This window comes from Miniopterus schreibersii, assembly GCF_964146895.1.
Source record: "Miniopterus schreibersii genome assembly, chromosome: 4".
Classification (NCBI taxonomy): domain Eukaryota; kingdom Metazoa; phylum Chordata; class Mammalia; order Chiroptera; family Miniopteridae; genus Miniopterus; species Miniopterus schreibersii.
Genome location: NC_138105.1, coordinates 18,261,582 through 18,282,738, shown reverse-complemented (window position 1 = coordinate 18,282,738; position 21,157 = coordinate 18,261,582). Strand labels below are relative to the sequence as shown.

The following is a 21,157-nucleotide window of genomic DNA, read 5'->3' as shown; positions in this document are numbered from 1 at the left end:
TTATTCTAAAAATAATGCACCCTAGGTAGTTTTGCTCAGTGGTTAGAGTGTCACTGGGTGATGATTAAAAAATTAAATAAATGCCCAGCCAGGTGTGGCTCAGTGGTTGAGCATCCACCTAGGATCCAGGAGATTGCGGCTGGTTTCCCCGGGCTGTGGGCTCCATCCCCAGTCGGTGGCATGCAGGAGGCAGCCGGTCAATGACTCTCTCATCACTGACGTCTCTCTCTCCCTCTTCCTCTCTCTCTCTGAAGTCAATAAAGATATTTATATATATATTTTTTTAATTAAATAAATAATAAATAAAAACATTGTGACTCACTTTTATGCAGAAGAGTTAACTAATTATATTTGTCTCATTTTCCTCAGCGGTAAAATGGAGATAATTGTTACTGCGAACATTCACTCGTCAGTGGGACGGGTGCTGGGTGGGGTGGGGTCGTGGGGGGTGCAGATACCATTTCACCAATAAAACAATAAGTTATTGGTGAAATGGTATCCCATATCTTCCTAGAGCTCAGGCTAGTGTGTTAGGAGTGGGGGGTTGTTTGCTGAGAGGAAGGTGACCCTACTGGCCTGGGGCGGTCGGGGTCGAGATTGAGTTACTTTTTCTTTCTTGAATACAGCACCACCCTACTTTCTGCCCTGGTGCTGGGGAGAGGAGGAGGTGGCGCCTTCTCCCGGCTCTCAGCCCATATCCCATCCCTCTGCTATCGACTCGCCCCGCCCCTCCCCCTCCCTCCCCTCCCTCCCCCTCCCTCCCCTCCCTCCCCCTCCCTCCCCTCCCTCCCCCTCCCTCCCCTCCCTCCCCTCCCTCCCCTCCCTCCCCTCCCTCCCCTCCCTCCTCCTCCCTCCCCCTCCCTCCGCCGCCTCAGCCCCTGGCCCCGCCCCCTCAGCCCCGCCTCCCTTCGCGCGGAGCCCCGCCTGCTCTGCCTCCCCTTCCGCCTAGCGCGGCGGCTGCGCGGTCCCCGCCATCTTCCACACCGGGGCTGCGTCCCCGGCCTTCCCGTCGGTGCGAATTTCCTCCAGCTCCACATGTTAAGTCGACGGCCGGGCCGTCTCCCGCCGGTGGGATGCGGGGTGGAGGAGCTACGGCGCCGCCGGCGGGAGCGGGAGGCAGGTGCGGGCTGGAAAGGGAGCACGGGAGGATGGGGCTGTCGCGGGGAGATGGGGTTCTGGGTCCTGGGTGCCTCTCCTTTGCCCCCAGCCGGCTCCTTTGCCCCTAGCACTGCGAAAGGCGCGGAGGGAGCAGCATCTGGTCAGCAAAAGGCTGCTGAGAGACGACACCCCAGAGGAAGCCGGAGGGGGATGTGAGGCCTTGATCCTCGGGGAGGCCGAGGTGAGGGGGCAGGGGGCGTGGTGACGCGCGGACTGGCCGGCGCCAAATTCCTTCCTCTCGTACTCAAGGTCCGTCCCCAAACCTGAACGAGGTCCCTTCAAAACCTCCAGTGGGCCAAGCCAGAAACTGGGGTATTATCCTTCACCCCATCCCAACCCTCATCCCCACATCAATACTTCAAGTCCTAGCCGTTTTTTTACCTCCTAAAGAACTCTGAAGTCTTCACGTGCCTCGCCGTCGCAACTCCCACCACCCTCCCGTGATACTTACAACAGCCTCCTAACGGGACATCAGCATCTATGCTTGCCACCCTCAAGCTCCTCCATACATGTTAGATGCTTCTTTTAAAAACAGAGACCAGTGGTGGTGGCGGAATTATATTGATACCAAAGTCCTTCCTGTGACCTATAAAGTTCAGCCAGGTCTAACCTCTGCCTACTTTCAACCTTATCAGCTTACTCATCTCAGCCAAACTGACCCCTTTTCAGTTCTTGGAACAATATACCAGGCCCTTTTCTGTCTCAAGGCCTTTGCCTTGCTGCATGTCAACTGGGTCCCTTTTGGTATTTTGTTTTTGACAGCCTGTTTACAGAGTATTAATCGCCCTGTCTAATTTGTTGGCTCGTTTATTATTTCTCCAACTAGATTTTAAGTTTACGGGAACCTAGACCCTATCTTTGTCATCACTGAAAACTCAGATGCCTGTGTAGTATTTGGCATACAGTAGATGCTCAGTATTTATTGAATAAGTGAATGAATTTTAGTTCATTTATTCATTCAGCAAGGATTGGGCATCCCCTGTGTTGTATTGTCTATGTTTACATATACAGTTAACAAAGCACACACCCCTGGGTATACCATTTATTCATTGTGTACTTTATGCCAAGAAACCGTGCATAAAGTCCCTTTCTCTGAAGTGTTCACAGCCCATGAAGGGGACATGAGGCACAAAAGAAACCCTTAAGCCTGCCACAGGAAGCCAGAAAGAGCTAACTTCCCAAAGGCAGTGACAGGAGCAGAAATCTGAAGGGAGTGGAGGACCTGGGGAGGGTATGCAAGGCAGAGAAATAGATTGTGCAAAATCTTGGCAGTCTTAAAAAGTCATGTTATGCTAGCTGCTGTTAAGAGTTCAGGTTGCATGGGAGAATGACTGGCTGAGAGGTTTAAATATTGTCTTTGAAATAGCCCTATAAGAAAGCAGGATAGATGTTATTCACATTTTTTTCAGGTGAGAAACTAATGATGTTTAGGTCCTTTGTAGAGTAAGTGGCAGGGCTGGTATTAAGCCCAGTCCTGGTTCCTACTTTCCACTCTACTGCAGTGTCGGCACTTACTAGTCATATTAGTGTGAATGATAATGGAGGGCTCACAGGTAAAGTAGGCAGGGCAGGGCTTAAGATTTGCTTTCCGGCAACTGTGTGTTGCCATCTTTTCCTGTCCTGGGCTCCAGATCCAGCAGTTCCTGTGGTTAGCCCAGCGGGGGACAGAGGAAAAGGAGAGAGAGGGAGCTCTGGTTAAACTTCGCAGAGGCTTGCAGCAGCCAGAGACACAGCAGACCTTCGTCAAGTCAGTGTGGTTGGTGTGAGTGGGTGGCTGGGGTTCTGAGGAGTGTGGAGGGGAGGGGCCACAGGCTGAACAGGGCTCTGGTACTCATGTAGGCTGGAGGGCAGCATGCGGACCCTGGTCGGGCTCCTGACCAGCAACCACGCCCTGTTGCAGCTTGAGGCGGCTCGATGCCTTCATGAGCTCTCTCATTCCGAGCAGTCTGCGGTGGCCGAGGCCTGCCTGCCAGCTACTTCCTACCTTCTCACCTACCTCTCCGGTCACAGCTCAGACCTTATAGTAAGCCCTGTCACTTCCTAACTTGTTTTTGGCTTGAGTTTAGAAATTGTATATTTGGGTCTAGTTTGAGCTGGCAGGTAGGGAGAAGAAAACCTGTTTCCCCTGATGCCCACAGCCATAATATACACCCATGAGCTTCCACCCCCTTGTGCCTCGAGGACAGGGCTGCTCCATCCTTCCCATCCCCACCCCCACCCCAGCCTGACAAGGGCCAATCCCAGTGCTTTTGTTGTCCTGCTCTCAGGAGCTCTGTCTGTATACACTGGGTAACCTGATTGTGGAGAGTGAAGCTGGGAGAAGGCAGCTCCTGCCACAGGGCATTGTTCCAGCCTTGGCTAACTGCATCCAGGTCAGTGTCCACCTTCTGTCTTCCCTGGGCAACCCTCCTCTCACTTCCTTCCACATGCCCCAGTTGCTTTGCTTAGGCAGTTTCAGCCTCTGCCCTATGCTGAGGGGTTCAAAGTCTCAGGAAATCTGGCTTAGCTTCCAGAGATGGATCCCTACCCTATCTCCTTCTAGTCCCCCCATCTGACTGTGCTAGAAGCTCTTGGGTACGCCTTGTCCCAGCTCCTGCAAGCTAAAGAAGCTCCAAAGAAGATCATCCCGTAAGTAAAAGTGTGCCTCCAGATGTGCAGTGTAGCCCCTGGATACCTGATCAAGCCTGGTTCCAAAGCTTTTGCACATTTAACTCCATGTGTCTGGCTGGAAGGACTTTGGGTTATGACACTTTCCCACCTGCTATTAGGGTTTGGGAACAGTGACAGGCATCTTGCTTTCTGTGGTTCCTACTCACAGCTCTGCTTTGCCTATAGTTCCGTCCTGGCCTCCTCTCTTCCCCAGCACATGCTGAGACTCTTGCAACCTGGCCCAAAGCTGAACTCTGGGGTTGCTGTGGAGTTTGCCTGGTGTCTTCACTACATCATCTGCAGGTAACAGGCCAGTTGGGAAAGAGCCACAGACCTCCCCTGGGTTTCCCTTCATGACACACAGGTTTTTGAACTTTGGTTTCTGGAATTGCTGCGGTAGTTTTCATCCTTTCATGGTCTTCTCTTCTTGGAACCCAGGAAACCCACAGACCTAGGCTGTTTGCAAGCTTAAAGGTGGAAATGGCTGAGTAGTAACTACTTGCTTCTTGTTGCCCAGCCAGGTCAACAATGCCTTGCTCATCACCCATGGGGCTGTCTCCACTCTGGGGCTGCTACTGCTCCACTTGGCTGGGACTGTCCAGAGATCTGAGGATGCAGGACTGGAGCTGGTACGTGAAGAGGACAGGTCAAGATCTGCATAACCTTTCTTCCTACTGTGTTCCTCCTCCAGTGTGCAGGTAGCCCCTTCCTCTTTATACCTGACCCCCAACTTGTCTTTGCAGCTGGTGTGCCCTGTGCTTCGGTGTCTAAGCAACTTGCTAACAGAGGCAGCTGTGGAGGCTGGAGGAGGGCAAGTGCAGCTCAGAGATGAGCGTATTGTGGTATCTGTATTTATCCTTCTGCAGTTCTTCCTCCAGAAACAGCCCAGCCTGCTTCCTGAGGGCCTCTGGCTCCTTAACAACCTCACTGGTAAGAGCCATAATCTGCCCAGGCGTGGACCTTTAGATACTGGGAAAACTCCCTTGTGGCTTGGACTGAGGTGGGTAGGATTGAGAGGGGGCATTTTCAGGCTGTACTTAGGGGGACTTCACCCTGACATTTTCTCTTCCAGCAAACAGTCCTAGCTTTTGTACCTCCTTGCTCTCCCTGGATCTGATCGAGCCTCTCTTGCAGTTGTTGCCAGTATCTAATGTGGTGAGCGTATTGGTAAGTATTGGAGTCATCTGAGTCCAAGGTCTAGTGGCTGAAGTGTAAACAGTGGGAGCTCAGAAGTGCCCTTAGCTTAGAGCTGGCAGGTGTTGTGGTATGGATGGCCTCAGGGTTAGACCCATGTAGGAGTGAGTCCCTAAGCTGGTTTACTAGTTACTACCTTGGGCAAATCAACTAACCACCTTAAGCTTCAGTTTCATGATTTATAATTAGGAATAGTAATACTACCTGAGGGTAGTTGTGGGGATTGTAGAACATGCTTATAAAATTGCTTGGCACAGTGCCTTGGGCATATGGTCAGCACTCTATTTTTTGCTGTCATTGGCTTTCATCCTTTGTGGGGACTGTGTATATACATATCTGTCTACAGGTGCTCACAGTTCTGTGCAACATTGCAGAGAAGGGTCCTGCTTATTGCTGGCATCTGTGGCCAGGGCCCCTGCTCCCCTCCTTGCTGGACACATTGGCCTTCTCTGACACTGAAGTAGTAGGCCAGAGTTTGGAGCTGCTGCAACTGCTGTTCCTCTATCGGCCAGAGGTTGGTTTCTGGCCCTGGCTATCAATTCCCTTTGTTCTGAAGCCTCTAGTCTCACCTTGGCCCCTTTCCTTCCAGCTCTAACTATAGCCACTTCTCTGGACCTGGGTAGCCTATGTGGGCTCCAGGTAGAGCCTACATCCTCTTGTTGGGAATGTACCCTCTCCCAAGAAGAGGTGGGCTAACCCATAAGGCTCTGGGAATTGAGTGTTAGGGCAGAGACCCAGGTGTTGAGTCCTTTTCTTCCCTGCCATTAGGCTGCCCAGGCCTTCCTGCAGCAATCAGGGCTGCAGGCCCTTAAAAAGCACGAGGAGGAAGCACAGCTCCAGGATCGAGTGCATGCTCTCCAGCAGACAGCTCTTCATAGGTGACCTTGCTTCTCAGTGTCACTCCATTACCTTACACCTCTCTCCAGCTCCCCAGCTTCTGTGCCCATGGAGACCCTTAATGAAGCCTCGTGTTCCCTGATCCCACACCTAAGCCTAAACCAAGACCTTTGGACTCCAACTCTCCTTTTACTCAGCACTGTCCAGGCAGGAACAGAAGGAAGTGGGTGTGGTCCACTTACTCTGGGGCGCTGGAATCTCTCTTCCTCTTTTTGCTTTATTTTGCTTTAGTAGCTGGTGGCTTTTGATGAGACAGAATAAAGTTTTATTTTTATATTAAACTGCTTTGCCTCAGTGGTTGCACAATAAGGGGTAGAGGGTGGAATGAGGTAAAGAACATCCTGAGACAGCATCTTACAGCACAAGCTTTATAAAGAACAGGAGAACACATTTTTCCACGTTGTACTCAGTCCAGCAGAGCCCAGGCTATGGGGCTGTTGCTCTTAATCCTCAGTGAAGGCTTCAGGCTTTGCCACTTAGCACATTCTCTAGGGTTCTGGTTACCTGATCAGCACTGAAGTTATTCAAAGAGACATTCTTCTCTTGGCCAAATGCTGGAGAGAAAAGGAGGTAACTAAGTATCCACTCTGCACTATGGGGGCTAGCAAAGTATAACAGGTCTTTGTCATCAACTTACAGTGTTGTTATGACAGGAAGGGTAGTAAAGAGATGACCAAGGTGGATTTGGTATACCTAGAATTTATCCAGTTGGTCTCAAACACATCTAGGAAGCCCAGGTCCAACTAGAAATTTGGCTGATTGTGGGTGGCCACAATGGTAAGGAAGGTGTTTCAGGGAAGTGCTAAGGGGCACAGTAGGCATTTATTAACCATATGAGCAGTGCATTGCATGGACCCAGCCTTGGCTGCGTACCCATTCTGTGGTTCCCATAGTCTATCTACTATAATGCACTATAGCTATTTGAATCAATCTCTTCTAGTCTACTGGTTTTTGGAAGAACCTGTTTCCTCTTTCAGTTTTTAGTGCATGGCATTACTACAGATGTCCACAATTAGAACCGATCTGCCTTAGGTGTGACTTCCCCCTTTTTCCAGACATTCCTAAGACAAGGTGTTAAAAACCATGATTAAGCCAGCTGGTGTGGCTCAGAGGTTGAGCTCCCACCCATGCACCAAGAGGTTATTGATTCAGGTTGTGGGCTCAATCCTCAGTAAGGGGCATGCAAGAGGCAGCCTATCAATGTTTCTCTCTCCCTCTCCCTTTCTCTCAAGTCAGTAAAAACATATTTTTAAAAACTATGATTAAAATACCACTATTCAGTATGTATAAACATTTATTGCATGCCTACTATGTGTTAGGCAACACAGAAGTAATTTTCAGATTGTGGCAAATGGAATAGGTAATATGATAAAAAGGAGCTGGGGGCAATATTAAATAGCTGGTCAGGGAATGCTGTGGGTTTTTTAAAATCCTCACCCGAGGATATTCTCCATTGCTTCTTCGGACAGAGTGGGAGGGAGGGAGGGAGGGAGGAACATGATGTGAGACACACTGATTGGTTGCCTCAAGCACGTGACCCAACCGAGGTAACGGCCCCTTGACCATAATCGAAACTGGGACCCTTCAGTCCACTGGGAGGCGCTCTAACCATTGAGCCAAACCGGCTAGGGCGGGAATGCCTTTTTGAAGGGTATTTTTAAATTCAGAGCTGAAAATAACCTGAATAATGAGCCAGCCGTGGATGTCCGGCAGAAGTGCATTCTAAGAAGGGGAACATACACAAAGGCTCAACCCTGTTATATCCAGCTACATAACTCCCTCATATAATGAATGTTAAATGAGACTTAGGTACGAAAACACCCAGCACAGAGCCTAGCATTAAGTGTTCAACACAGAACCATTATTTTAAGTTTTCATTATTGAGATTCTAACACACTACCTGGACTACCACTGCCTACACATAATTTGGAAGGACCTATATTGAGTAGAACTGACTAGCACCTCTTCTCCCGTCTGAAACCTCTTCTGAATTACAAAAATGACAGCTCTTGATCCATATGTAGCACTTGGCCCGCCTCCACACGGCTGATACCCAGGACACAAAGCATCCTATAACCCAACCCTTCGAAAATAAATTTCCTTACTCGCAACAAGGTCAAAAGCAAGGCCACAGTCTGAGTTCCAGTCTCTCCACCAGTTTTTGCTCGACCTTGGGCGGCGGTTTCTCTTTTCAGACCCTTGTTTCCCCACCAGTGTCCCAGACTCCCAGCGTCCCGCACTCACAGTAGCGGGCCCAGAGCTTGGGCTGCACGTCGGAGCACTCTCGGATTAGGATGGGCAGGTCCGGGTTCGCTTTCTTCAACTCCACATAGCGTTTCTCGATGAAGTCCCTGCGGGCCCGAGAAAGCGCCGCGCGTACTGTGTGGGCGCGGACCTTCCCAAACGCCCGGGAGGTCGAGGTCATGACCCCGGCGCCCCGAAGCCCGCCCGCCTGCCTGCCTCACCACGCTGCGCCTCACCTGACGCCCTGGCTACCAGGCGAGCGCTGGCATAAGTGGATGCGAATCTCGCGTAGAGCCAGCTTGGCCCGTATTCCACGACTCGCCGCCGCCGCCGCCATCCCCGCTAGTACACAACCCCAGGCCAAGGCCTTCCGGCCAAGCTCTCCAGACGGACCAATCACGGACCTCCCAGTCCCCGCGATAGCTTGGCTGTCGCAAGGGGGCGGGGTCAAGCTTAGCAAATGCTAAGAAATACTCCGTAGGGCACGAGCTGTGTCTCTTCCAGTTTCCGGGCGGAAGACTGCGGAACGCAAGGCACTGTGGGTTGTTTCTGGAGGTGCATTGTGGGGAAAAGGCTATAGCTACTTTGTTGTTGTTGGAGCCGCGGGCCTTGGTGGCGTTAAGACACCGCGGGCAATATGCCGGAGCGGGATAGTAAGTTTCGGGTCGTCTGCCCTTTCTTCTTTGAGGGACTCGGGACTTTTGGAGCGTTATTTTGGCCTTAAATCGTGCGCGTGAGTGTGAGGGTCGAGGCGGGCCGGAGTGACGCTTAGAGCCTGGCGAAGCCTTTGGGCCCCAAGTGACGCCGGGCAGTCCCAGACTGTAATTCTCGTCTTTGCCCCGAATGACGACAGATGGGGTTGATCTGTGAACTTTACTCCCCTTCCCCCCGCCCCGTACCAGTTAATCTTAGGTTGCGCTAATTTATCCTTCACGTGGTATCTTAGGTGTCATCCTGAGGAAGCCTTTGCTGATCCAGCGCTGGTTTAGGGGGGTCCCCTCCTCTCGGCTCCCACAACTGTTTTTTTCCACTTCAGTATTTGCTACATTGGATCGTCACTGTCGCTGTTCTTGCCTTTCTTCCTCACTAGATTGTGAGCAGTTTGACAGGAAGGCACATTTGTCTTGTTCACTGTTAAATCCCCAACTTTTACACAGGACCTGACACAGAAGAGATTGATTAAATTTATACTAATTGTTTTTCTTAGGTGAGCCGTTCTCCAACCCTTTGGCCCCAGATGGCCACGATGTGGATGATCCTCACTCCTTCCACCAGTGAGTGTTTTGATCTAGGACCATGGGAATAAGCTGGGTAATGAGTAGGGTGGTGGTGGTGGTGATGATAAAGGAATTCTGAATGTCTTGTCAGCAAGGATGGTCAAAAAATTGTACCACTTACCCCTTTAACTGGATCAGGTCAACTTCATAAGAGTATTAGATGGGAAATTCTGGCAGCGAGGGTGCTAGTTTTTAAAGCTGATGTTTAAATTACACATTACATAGGAATTTTTATAGAAAATTAAACCATCAGAAATAAGTGTAAAATTTTCTTTGATAAAATCCCCAGTTCCAGTCCCTTTTTTAGAGGTAACCACCGTGTTTGTTTTTTATGTGTATCTTTTTAAAAATATATCTTTATTGACTTCAGAGAGAGGAAGGGCGAGGGAGAGATAGAAACATCAATGATGAATGATTAAAGTCACTGATTGGCTGCCTCCTGCATGCCCCCTGCTGGGGATCCTGCCCGCAGCCCTGGCATGTGCCCTGACATGGAATCAAACCTCAGTCTCCTGGATCATAGGTCAATGGTCAATTGCTGAGCCACACTGGCTGGGCATATGTGTATTTTCCCCCCCCCTACTTTTTTTAAAGAACATTTATATACATATATGTATATCTGAGGAAAATATGTCATTGCTTTGTGAGTTAAAATATTTAAGTTAAATGGTATTATATAGTGTAACACCATTCTACTTGCTTTTTTCCATTGCTAAAACTGGGCTCAGCAGTCTAAGAAAGAGCCCTAGTTGGAAGAGGGCTCAAAGGTACCTGACTAAAATTTGTCACTGTACCAATTAAAATGATCTCTTGTACCATCAGTGCTATCTTTCCTACATTTGGGAAACAGTGTCACCATTTAGTTAGTTTCTAGTTAATGGCCATTTAGGTTGTTTGCAAGTTTTTTGTTTTTATTATTTTTTTAATCCTCACCTGAGGATATTTTTCCCATTGATTTTTAGAGACAGTGGAAGGGAGGGAGGTGGAAGGGAGGGAGGGAGGGGGGTGGAGAGAGAGAGAAACATCGATATGAGAGAGATTGGTTGCCTTCTGCCAGGGCTGGGGATCGAATCTTCAACTCAAGTACATGCCCTTGACCCTGAATTGAACACTTGACCCTTCTGTGTGTGGGGCAATGCACACTGGCCAGGGCTGTTGACAAGTTTTTATTTTCAAAGTTGTAACTGAACCTTCTTTACAGACCTTTTTATTTGTCTTATTTATTGATTGGTTTTAGAGAGAGGAAGGAGGGAGAGAGACAGAGAGAGAGTGCCCTGACCAGGGGTCAAACCCACAACCTTGGAGTATCAGGATGATACTCTGTCCAACTGAGCTATCTGGCCAGGGTCTTTACAGACCTTTTTATACATGTTAGTCAATAATTGGCCATATATAGATGAATAGAATTGCTTGGTCATAGGATGTACACGCACTTAAATTTTAATAGATACTGCCAGATTGCCCTCCAGATAGGTTCTACTAACTTAAATTCCATCAGTGGTATATGAGAATATCCACTTCTTAAATTCTTACTCAGTTAATTTATCAAACTTTAAAAATTAACACTGATGCATTAGAAGTGGCATGTGTGTGTTTGTTTTGTTACTCCTCATTTGGGGATATTTTTCCATTGATTTTTAGAGAGAGTGGAAGGAAGGGAGGCAGAAAGAGAAACATGGATGTGAGAGAGACACATCGATTGGTTGGTTGCCTCCAGTATACACCCTGATGGGCTGGGGATTGAGGGCCAATGCTCTAACCACTGAACACACTGGCCAGAGCATGGCATTTTATTTTATTTTTTTAATACTGATTTGAGAGAGAAAAACATTGATTTGTTGTTCAACTTATTTATGCATTCATTGGTTGATTCTTGTATGTGCCCTGACTGGGGATAGAACCCAAAACCTTGGCATATCAGGATGATGCTCTGATCAACTGAGCTACTGGGCCCGGGCCATGTGTTTTTGTTTTAAGTTGTATTTCCCTGAGTTCCAGTAAAATGAACCATGTTTTTTGCATATTTCTTTTCCAGTTCTTATTGGGTACTAATGTTTAAAATCTTTGCTTTCTAGATCAAAACTTACCAATGAAGACTTCAGGAAACTTCTCATGACCCCAAGGGCTGCACCTACTTCTGCACCACCCTCCAAGTCACGTCACCATGAGTAAGTTCTGGGATGATCCAGTCTGTCTTCCATCTCCTTCCTACAGAAAATCTCCTGGTCTAGATGTCTTAGGAAGTGGAAGGGTAGTTCTTTTTGAAGCCTGTGGTTCTGATTCTTTCTCTCTGGAGATTGAAGCTCCAGTGGAGCCTGGGATGTTCTGGTATCTCAGTTTTTCTCGGAGTATGTTCCTTGACCCACTTGCACTAGAGTTGCTGCTGGTGCTTAAATTGGCAAATTTCTGGGCCCATTCTCGCCCCATGGAGCAGAATGGGCAGATATTTTGGGGCAGATATTTGGGGGTACATAATTTTGATAGTCCTTCAGGTGGTTGTGATGTTCTCTAAAGTAAGAACCACTCAGCACAAATATTAACTTGGATCTCTGCCTGATTGAAGCTGTTGCTTTGGTCAGTGTTCTAGACCTTTATTCAGTCCTCAAGACCACTTAGGGTTTCTGGGGCTATGGCAATATTTTGCTATCAGTGAATTTCTTTCTCTTCTAGGATGCCAAGGGAGTACAATGAGGATGAAGACCCAGCTGCACGAAGGAGAAAAAAGAAAAGGTGAAGGAAGGCTGGCGGAGTGTTGGGTTTTTTGTTTTGTTTTTTGGTAAATCTTCACCTGAGGATATCTTTTTCCATTGATTTTTAGAGAGAGTGGAAGGGAGGGGGGTGAAGAGAGAGATTGAGAGATAACCATTGATTGGTTGCCTCTTGCATTTGTCCCAACTGGGGCCTGGGATGGAACCTGCAACCCAGGTACATGACCTTGACTGGGAATCTAACCCTTGAACCTTCAGTGTGCAGGCTGATGCTCTATCCACTGAGCCACACTGGCCAGGGTAGTGTTGGGTTTTAATTTGGATAGTGTTTGGGGGGGGGGCTAGTTAGACTAGAGACTGAGGATTTCCTTTATTGTCACAACGCTCTCTGCTTTCATAGTAGAGAGGAGTGATATGTGAGTGGCAGTTTAGGGGTTTGGAGTCGTCAACCTGTGGTGTTTTAATCTCTTTACCAGTTTCTAGCAAAGTAACCTTAGCATTTTGTTTAATCTTTCTAATCCTCAATATTATCAAGAATAGAATGGAGATAGTAATAAAAACTTTTATCAGGTTTTCATGAGGATCTACTGTGATAGTACATGTAAATACTTAATACCAGTGCCTGGCATATAGTAACCACCCAATAAATCTTTGCTGCTGTCATCATCATCATCATTATTTATATGATACTAAACTTTCTGGATCTGTACTTTGCTTTCCTCTCTTCTGGGAGAGGACTGGCAAGGAATGATTTTCTGTTGAAATCTGGAAGGTGATAATAATTCGAATGACTTCATGGTTGCTGTATAGAAAAGTCTCATACCTACAGAGACTCAGTGATGTGGAGTTGGGTGGCATTAAAGACTTCTAAAGTGACAGATGGAGTATCCTGAGGTGGCAGATGGAACAATGTTATATGTGAACTGGAAGATGCTATAAGACTATCAAGGACTGATTTTGAGGACTATCAAGAGGTGACTAGCAGTTTTATCAGGACACATATGAGCTTTCACCATAGAGAGTTGGATGAAGGTATGGGGAAACAGGAATAGTTCTTTTATCTTCGGATAGCAGCTGATAAGCTTTACACATTTCCTTTTCTCTGGTCATAGTTATTATGCCAAGCTTCGCCAACAAGAAATTGAGAGAGAGAGAGAACTAGCAGAGAAGTACCGGGACCGAGCCAAGGAACGGCGAGATGGTGTGAATAAAGACTATGAGGAAACTGAGCTGATCAGCACCACGGCTAACTACAGGGCTGTGGGCCCCACTGCTGAGGCGTGAGTACTGAGGGGGCCAGGGCATGGTTTCCTCAGCATCCCAGAGTCATACAATTGCAATACAAATGCTTCCTCACACTTTCTCTTCTCTTGAGCCCACATCAAGCCATTTCAGGAGGCATTTGCCACCCACACAGGACTGTTCTAACATGGCCTCTTTCATTACACAGGGACAAGTCAGCTGCAGAGAAGAGAAGACAGTTGATCCAGGAGTCCAAATTCTTGGGTGGTGACATGGAACACACCCATTTGGTGAAAGGCTTGGATTTTGCTTTGCTTCAAAAGGTGAGTCTTGGTGTGAGTGAGTGGAGAGTAATACTAGAATGGTGAATGCTCTTGTAGGGGCCTTCCAAGGTGGGAAGGGAAACTGCTGTTAGTTCAGACTATCTACAAGGGCTAACGGTGGATCCTCTGTAGGACTAATTGCTACTCATTCTTCAAGTCTCAGCTTCAATTTTATTTTCTTGGGGAAAACTTCCTTGATCACCAAGGTGTGGTTAAGTCCCTCCACTCCTCACCTCCCACTTCCTGTACTCTTGTATACCTCTGCTATTTCACTTATTACTGCAATTATCACACTTTGTTGTTTAATTGTTTAATTTGTCTGTCCTGCTTTACCTGCATTAGGGTGAGGATTATATTGTCTTGTTTAGTATTGAATTTTTAGTTCCTGGCACAGTGTGGTATAGTGGTATTCAGTAAATATGTGTAAAACGATTACATCCCTATCATTTTCCTCTTAGGTACGAGCTGAGATTGCCAGCAAAGAGAAGGAAGAGGAAGAGCTAATGGAAAAGCCCCAGAAGGAAACCAAGTATGTAAATATTAGGGAGAACTTGAGGGTTTAGATAGGTGGGACATAAAGTAGGAACATACTTAGCAAAAATATTTTTTTTGTCTTTTCAGGAAAGACGAAGATCCTGAAAATAAAATTGAATTTAAAACACGTTTGGGTGAGTACAGAGTTTCTACACTAGTGGCTCTGCATTTAGGTGAATTGTAGGGAATTTAATGCTCTGGGCAGGATATGCTTACCCTTTCTCTCAACTGATTTTTCTCTGTCTTCTGACCCTTGAGAAGGCAGTGGAGAAGAGTGGATAGGAGCTCAGGCTTTGGAGTTAGACTGCCTGGGCCTCATTCTTTGTTTTGTCACTTGGTAGCTATATGACTTTAGGTATCAACTTAACTCTCAGCTTTAGTATTCTTAGAAGGAGATGATAATGCTCACCTCACGGGGCTGTTGTGAAGACTGAATGAAGCATAGCAAAGCATGCATAACACTTGGCATGATGACTGGCACAGAGTAAGCACTCAGTAAATGGCAGCTGCTGTTACAGAAGGTTCTCATTAGCTATTTGCTACTCTTCCTCTTCATAGGCCGCAATGTTTACCGCATGCTCTTCAAAAGCAAGGCATATGAGCGGAATGAGCTATTTCTGCCGGGTCGCATGGCCTATGTGGTAGACCTGGATGATGAGTATGCTGACACAGACATTCCCACCACTCTTATCCGCAGCAAAGCGGATTGCCCCACCATGGAGGTGAGTAACCTGAATCTTGAAATCCTTTCACATGAGTCTCAAACCTAGAAAACAGCTTCAATTCTGCACGGCCTCCTTGACCACATTTAACCCATTACCAAGTCCTGTCCACTTTTCATCTAAATCTCAGTAGAATCCATTCACTTTTCTTCATCTCCACCAATAACATTCTAGTCTAAGCCATCATCTCTTGCTGGAACTATTAAAAGTGGCTTCTGCCCTTGGTGGGTGCTCAGTTGGTTGGAGCGTTGTCTCACACACCAAAAGATTGTGGGTTCAGTTCCTGGTCAAGGCACCTGCCTAGGTTGTGGGTCTGATTCCCTAGTTAGGGTGCATATGGGAGGCAGCCGATCAATGTTTCTCTTTCACATCAATATTTCTCCTTCTCTTCCTCTCTCTCTAAAATCAATAAACATCCTCAGGTGAGAATTTTTTTAAAAAAGGTTCCTAATTGGTTTCTCCACTTCCACGCTGGTTCCCTTCTAATATTTTGTTTTTAATTATTACTGAGATGTAATTCAAATGCCATACAACTTGCCCTTTTAAAGTGTATAATTCAATGGCTTTTAGTATATTCATATAATTGTGTGACCATTATTGCAATCAGTTTTAAAACAATTTTAAAATGTTTTGGCTCAGTGGTTGAGCATCGAGCTGTGATCCAGGAGATCGCGGTTCAATTCCCGGTCAGGGCACTTGCCTGGGTTGTGGGTTCGATTGCCAGAAGGGGATGTGTAGGAGGCAGCTGATCATTGACTCTCTCTCATCATTGATGTTTCTCTTTCTCTCCCTCTCCCTTCCTCTCTCTGAAAATCAATAAAAATATATTAAAATTTTTCTTAATCACCCCTAAAAGAAACCCTGTACTTTTTAGTCATTACCTTCCACTACCCTAGTTTCAAAACAGGAATTTTTGTCTCACCATAGTTTAGAAGCTTTCATTAGTTTCTCACTATTTGAAAAAAAAGCAAAATTTTGATTGTGGCCTATGAACCTCTGCATCTCTTGGTCTCTCCAGCCTTTTTCACCATGGTTCCCTCTTGGTTGTTCTCCAGTCATCCTGGTTTTCTTGAATGTGCTAGAATCACTTTTGACCCAGTCCTTTTTGCATGCTGTTTCATCTCTTTGGAATGTCCTTCCACAACACTTCCTTTCCTAGTCTTTACCTAGCTAATTCTAACTCATCCTTCAATTTGTTTAGTGAATGAATGAAAAATGAAGAGATTCCTGCTCAGTGGGATAACATTCTTGCTTCTTGGGGTTTTCAGGCTCAGACCACACTGACTACAAATGACATTGTCATCAGCAAGCTCACCCAGATTCTTTCCTACCTGAGGCAGGGTACCCGCAACAAGAAGCTCAAGAAGAAGGACAAAGGTAACCTGGGGGTTAGGGAGATAAACCTTAGCCCTGGAGGGGCATTTGAGGATGGAGCCAAAGTCTCCTGGAGCCTTCTGTCTCCAGAACACTGGGAGGCTCCTGGGGAACAGAGAAAAATGAGAGCAATGGAGCATGGCAAGGATGGTTATATCTAGTTTCTGTCTGTTTGACCCACCCAGGAGGCAGTGGTTAATTTTGAGACATGAGAAGGGAAAGTATGGGTAGCTTTTGTTGTCCCATCTTCTGAACAGGTGTTGAAAAGGGAATTGAAACCCTAGCCGGTTTGGCTCAGTGGTTAGAGGGTCGGCCCTGGGACTGAAGGATCCCAGGCTCTTCCGGCCAAGGGCAGGTACCTCAGTTTTGGGTTCCATCCCTGGCCCCGATCAGGGTGTGTGCAGGAAGCAACCAATCTATGTCTCTCTCTCTCGCCCCCTTCCACTTTCTCTGTAAAGCAATGGAAAAAATATCCTAGGGTGAAGATTAAAAAAAGGGGTGGGTGGGCATTAAGAATAAGAGAGATGGTGAGGCTGAGTGGGAATTAATGAGTTTTCCTCATTCCTCTCTTCACATTTTAGGGAAGCTGGAAGAGAAGAAACCCCCTGAAGCTGATATGAAGTACGTATCCTAGCCTGTGACCTGATATGAGGGAGGAAGGAGGCTCTGTGTTTCTTGTCTTCAGCATTTTGGGGAGGCCTTGTTATGAAAATCTAGAGAAATGTCCAGGGGTAGTTTGTGTGACTTTGACAGCTAGTGATTTCTGTCTTCTTAGTATATTTGAAGACATTGGGGATTATGTGCCCTCCACAACCAAGACACCTCGGGACAAGGAGCGGGAAAGATACCGGGAACGGGAGCGTGATCGGGATAGAGACAGAGACCGTGACAGAGAGCGGGAACGAGAACGAGATCGGGAGCGGGAACGGGACAGAGAGAGAGAGGAAGAGAAGAAGAGGCACAGCTACTTTGAGAAGCCCAAAGTGGATGATGAGGTGAGATGCGGCCCCTGATACCAGGTGGTAGAGCTTTGCCTGTCTCTGTGCCGGCCCAGCCAGGTACAGTTATATAGGCACCCCATGGCTCCATAAAAGCAACTGGGTCAACTAACCCAGAATAGGAACCATCCTGGAAAGGGGGACAACGGAGGGTAGGGAACTGATTCAGACTTGGGGGGTAGAGAATGATTGAGAATCCCTCATGGTGATACTGACTTCAGTTTCTGTTTTCTTTCTAGCCCATGGATGTTGACAAAGGTGAGTTGTATCCAACGCATCTTGTATTAGCTCTAGCAGTCCTGCTTTCCCCTGGGCTGAGAGTCTCACCTAGAGCTCAGAGCTGGCAAGGGTGGGATTGGGGGAGTTCTTGGTTCTGAGCTCTCACAAGATCCATGTCTTGCTCTATGGAGGAGACAGAAGGTAAGTCTGGAGTTCCCTCTACCTGGGCAGTGACAGGGCATCTTTGCTCTGTTAGATATAAATTCTTCTGCTGTAGAGTCTTGATGATGTGAGGCAGGTTGAGTGGGCAATATTCTGAGCACACTACCCCACATCAACCAGAGTAGTGCATTAGTAGTTGAGATTTGATTAAAATTTTGTTAATGAAAATTCTATTGCTTAAAAAATGTTTTTATGAAAGCTACAGGTTGGAAGGGAAGAGGTAAATTTCTCATTTCAGTATCTTAATAGAGTTCTCTTTCCCTCAGGACCTGGATCTGCCAAGGAGTTGATCAAATCGATCAATGAAAAGTTTGCTGGTTCTGCTGGCTGGGAAGGCACGGAATCATATCCTTTATTTCAATATGTTTCTGGGTTCTAGAGAATTGTTATCTTTTCATTCCAACTCTAGCTGCCTCCCTGCTTTCCCACAACCCCGCTCCTCCCCTTTTGTGTTGAATTTTGACCCAGATGAAGTCACTGTGACTTTTTCCTTGTTCAGGGAGCCATTCAAGTTCCCAGTCATCTCCTTAGAGTTTTTGGGGATTTTTTTAATCCTCACCCAAGGATATTTTTTCCATTGCTTTTCGGAGAGATAGTGGAAGGGGGAGAGAGAGCAAGGAACATCCATGCTAGATGAACAACCATATCAACTGGTTGCCTCCTGCATGTGCCCCAACCAGGGCTGGGGATCGAGCCTGCAACCGAGGTACATGTCCTTGACCAGAATCAAACCCGATACCCTCAGTCTGAGGGCTGATGCTCTAACCAGTGAGAAAAACTGACTAGGGCTCCTTAGAGTTTTCATGTTGGAGCTTTTAGCCCTTGGTCCTTCCTGCTTGAAGCTTTTCTGCTACAGGCAGAATTATTTTCTTTAACATAGCATATGCTGAAGAAGCCAGAGGACAAGAAGCAGCTGGGAGATTTCTTTGGCATGTCCAACAGTTATGCTGAGTGCTACCCAGCCACGTATGTGAGACTGTTAAGGGAGGCTGGGGTGATTAGAGGACAAGTTGGGGTGGAGGGAGTTGGGTGAGGTGGAAATTTGATTTGCTGGGATCCAGGGGTACTTCTTATTGGATTAACTATTCTGTTAGGCTCTCAGTGGTAGGTCTAGGGGGGTCGTCATTCCTAGGCATGTAGTCTCTTATTTGGTAGGTTTCCTGATGAAGCGTAGGAGTCTAGATCTGCATCATCTGTTCAATTGTTGCTTCTCTTTAGGATGGATGACATGGCTGTAGACAGTGATGAGGAGGTTGATTACAGCAAAATGGACCAGGTATGGAGTTGGAAGCATGGGAGGGTCTCTTGGGCAGTTGCTCTCCAGTACGTATCCCTTTCCCCCCCACCCGAAAGATCTGTGTCTCATTAACTGGTCCTCAGCTTCTCTCAGCTGCAGTAATGGGATCAGAGACATTGTGGGGTCATGGACAGCTTAACTATTTCAAAGTGTTTGTACAAAACTCAAATGAGATAGAGCCAAAAATATATTTCTTTTTATTTCCTACAAAGTGCCAGGCTTTGATTTCTATTCTAGACAGTAAGTCTTTAGTGCATAAGAAAGGGCAAAAGGAAATTCAGTCTTTTGAAAAATAACTGAATTTTAGTCTCGCCAGCCACTATTGGAATTTTCTTCCAACTCTTAAAACCCAGCAAATACACCACTAATGGTAAAGGAATTCCATCTACTTTTTCCTTGTTCTCCCTGCATTGCAGTGGTTAAGAGTGTGGTTTAATTCCATCTTGGAACCTTGTTTAACATTGGCTCTGCCATTTATTAGTTTTGTGACCATGCCAGCTTGTTTTACTGCTTATGCCTCAGTTTCATCATCAGGACAATGGAGAGAAATATATTTTCTCTTAATAGAGTTTTTGAGAGAATTAAATAAGATAGGTATTTAGTATTCAGAATAATGCCTGGCACATAATCAGTACATAGTAAGCATTTATTATTTGTTAGAGTAGGATTTATAAATGATGAAATCTAGGATTGTGAAAGAGCCTGGCTTTAATCAAGGGTTAAAATTCCATTTCCACTGACATCTCTCCCTTCCCTGTCTCTCATTCTGTCCTGCAACAGGGTAACAAGAAGGGCCCCTTAGGCCGCTGGGACTTTGATACCCAGGAAGAATACAGCGAGTATATGAACAACAAGGAAGCTTTGCCCAAGTGAGTTGGTACTAATTATGGCCAGGGTGTGTGGAGAGGGATGGCGATGGGTGGGCTAGCCCACACCAGGTTAGAGGGTGTAGTCTGGCTGAGACATTTCCAAATAGCTTCTCTGCTTACAGGGCCCTCTGGGAACACCTTGTTACTACTATGCAAACTGGTGTCTTCTTCCCTCAACTCCCCTTTTTTCCCCTCAGGGCTGCATTCCAATATGGCATAAAAATGTCTGAAGGGCGGAAAACCAGGCGCTTCAAGGAAACCAATGACAAAGCAGAGCTTGATCGCCAGTGGAAAAAGATCAGTGCAGTAAGTGGGACTGCCTTTCTGGTGGGAGAGCTTTGGCTGGGAGTAGACACTGGTCCACCAATCCAGGAACAGGCAAGGGGTTGGAGAGCTATGGAAGAAGGAGAGAGATCAGCCTTGGGCCTCAGGTGAGCTTAGACTGGCAGCATAACTATCGATATAACTACTACTTGCAGATCATTGAGAAGAGGAAGAAGATGGAAGCTGATGGGTGAGCGGCCTTATTCATCCTCTATGGGACTGGGTAATTGCTTAGTTTATTGATCTTATGCTGACCCATTTCTCCTATTATTTCAGGGTTGAAGTGAAAAGGCCAAAATACTAATCTCCAGTTACAACTCCAAGAAGAGTCTTTACAAGGACATGCTCCCCACTGCTTGCTTTCTACAATTCCCAAAAAAGTTGCAAGGTGGTTTGTGTGTGTATGTGTGTGTATGTATATAAAATATTACCATATAATCACTTGGTTCCATTAAAATTGGTTAACCTGTTGTCTTTTCTAGATTGAGCACCCCTGACTCAGAGCCCCTGAGCAATATTAATTACTGATTGTATACAATCAAATGCAGAAAGTCAGCTCAGTCCTTTCCTGAGCTATGGTTCTAGATATTTAGATAGTAAGGATGTTTAGCCAGGAGAGAATAGAATGACCCTCACTGATAGGCAAGAGATGGGTAGAGTAATGTAAGGATGGTTGGTCTCAAATGTCAGACTCATTCAGGCCCATTTGGGGCCCTACTCTTAGGGCAGAGATTCCCTGGGAATTAGGATCAGTCTAGTGGCTGCCAGTCTGATTCCCAAGTTGTGCACAACTGAGTGCTAGATGAAGATACCTGATGAAAATCATTTGTGAGAACAGAAACCGTTTATGTATTTATGCCCTCCTGGGAGCTTAGTAATTCCAAACACGTCACTGCTTCCCCGGTT

The 21,157-nt window shown here is 46.7% G+C and overlaps 3 protein-coding genes across 6 annotated transcripts; 2 read left to right on the top strand and 1 right to left on the bottom strand.

Annotated features, from left to right (window-relative positions):
* The first annotated feature begins 939 nt into the window (after positions 1-939).
* TMCO6 (transmembrane and coiled-coil domains 6) lies at positions 940-6,176 on the top strand. 4 transcript variants are annotated; one of them, XM_081136903.1, is made up of 12 exons: positions 940-1,120; positions 1,227-1,339; positions 2,790-2,905; positions 2,998-3,181; positions 3,426-3,530; positions 3,701-3,786; positions 3,994-4,110; positions 4,325-4,436; positions 4,551-4,737; positions 4,880-4,974; positions 5,348-5,515; positions 5,928-6,176. In XM_081136903.1, the coding sequence occupies exons 1-12, from the start codon at positions 1,036-1,038 to the stop codon at positions 5,958-5,960; spliced, it is 1,401 nt and encodes a 466-aa protein (XP_080993029.1). In that variant the 5' UTR covers positions 940-1,035; the 3' UTR covers positions 5,961-6,176. The 4 variants fall into 4 exon arrangements, with proteins under 4 accessions (XP_080993029.1, XP_080993028.1, XP_080993031.1 ...); XM_081136902.1 differs by having other exon boundaries at positions 5,770-6,176; XM_081136905.1 differs by having other exon boundaries at positions 944-1,120; positions 4,022-4,110; positions 5,770-6,176.
* A 76-nt stretch (positions 6,177-6,252) lies between these two features.
* Positions 6,253-8,663, bottom strand: NDUFA2 (NADH:ubiquinone oxidoreductase subunit A2). Its single transcript, XM_081136908.1, has 3 exons — positions 8,379-8,663; positions 8,143-8,249; positions 6,253-6,452 (listed from the first exon to the last, which is right to left on the bottom strand). The coding sequence occupies exons 1-3, from the start codon at positions 8,477-8,479 to the stop codon at positions 6,361-6,363; spliced, it is 300 nt and encodes a 99-aa protein (XP_080993034.1). The 5' UTR covers positions 8,480-8,663; the 3' UTR covers positions 6,253-6,360.
* IK (IK cytokine) lies at positions 8,644-20,721 on the top strand. The gene is made up of 20 exons (XM_081136901.1): positions 8,644-8,795; positions 9,350-9,416; positions 11,495-11,587; positions 12,090-12,149; positions 13,240-13,407; positions 13,578-13,692; positions 14,151-14,221; positions 14,314-14,360; positions 14,785-14,948; positions 16,217-16,325; positions 16,904-16,943; positions 17,098-17,317; positions 17,560-17,578; positions 18,028-18,106; positions 18,647-18,727; positions 18,980-19,037; positions 19,839-19,927; positions 20,125-20,233; positions 20,407-20,441; positions 20,528-20,721. The coding sequence occupies exons 1-20, from the start codon at positions 8,780-8,782 to the stop codon at positions 20,553-20,555; spliced, it is 1,668 nt and encodes a 555-aa protein (XP_080993027.1). The 5' UTR covers positions 8,644-8,779; the 3' UTR covers positions 20,556-20,721.
* The last annotated feature ends 436 nt before the right edge of the window (positions 20,722-21,157 follow it).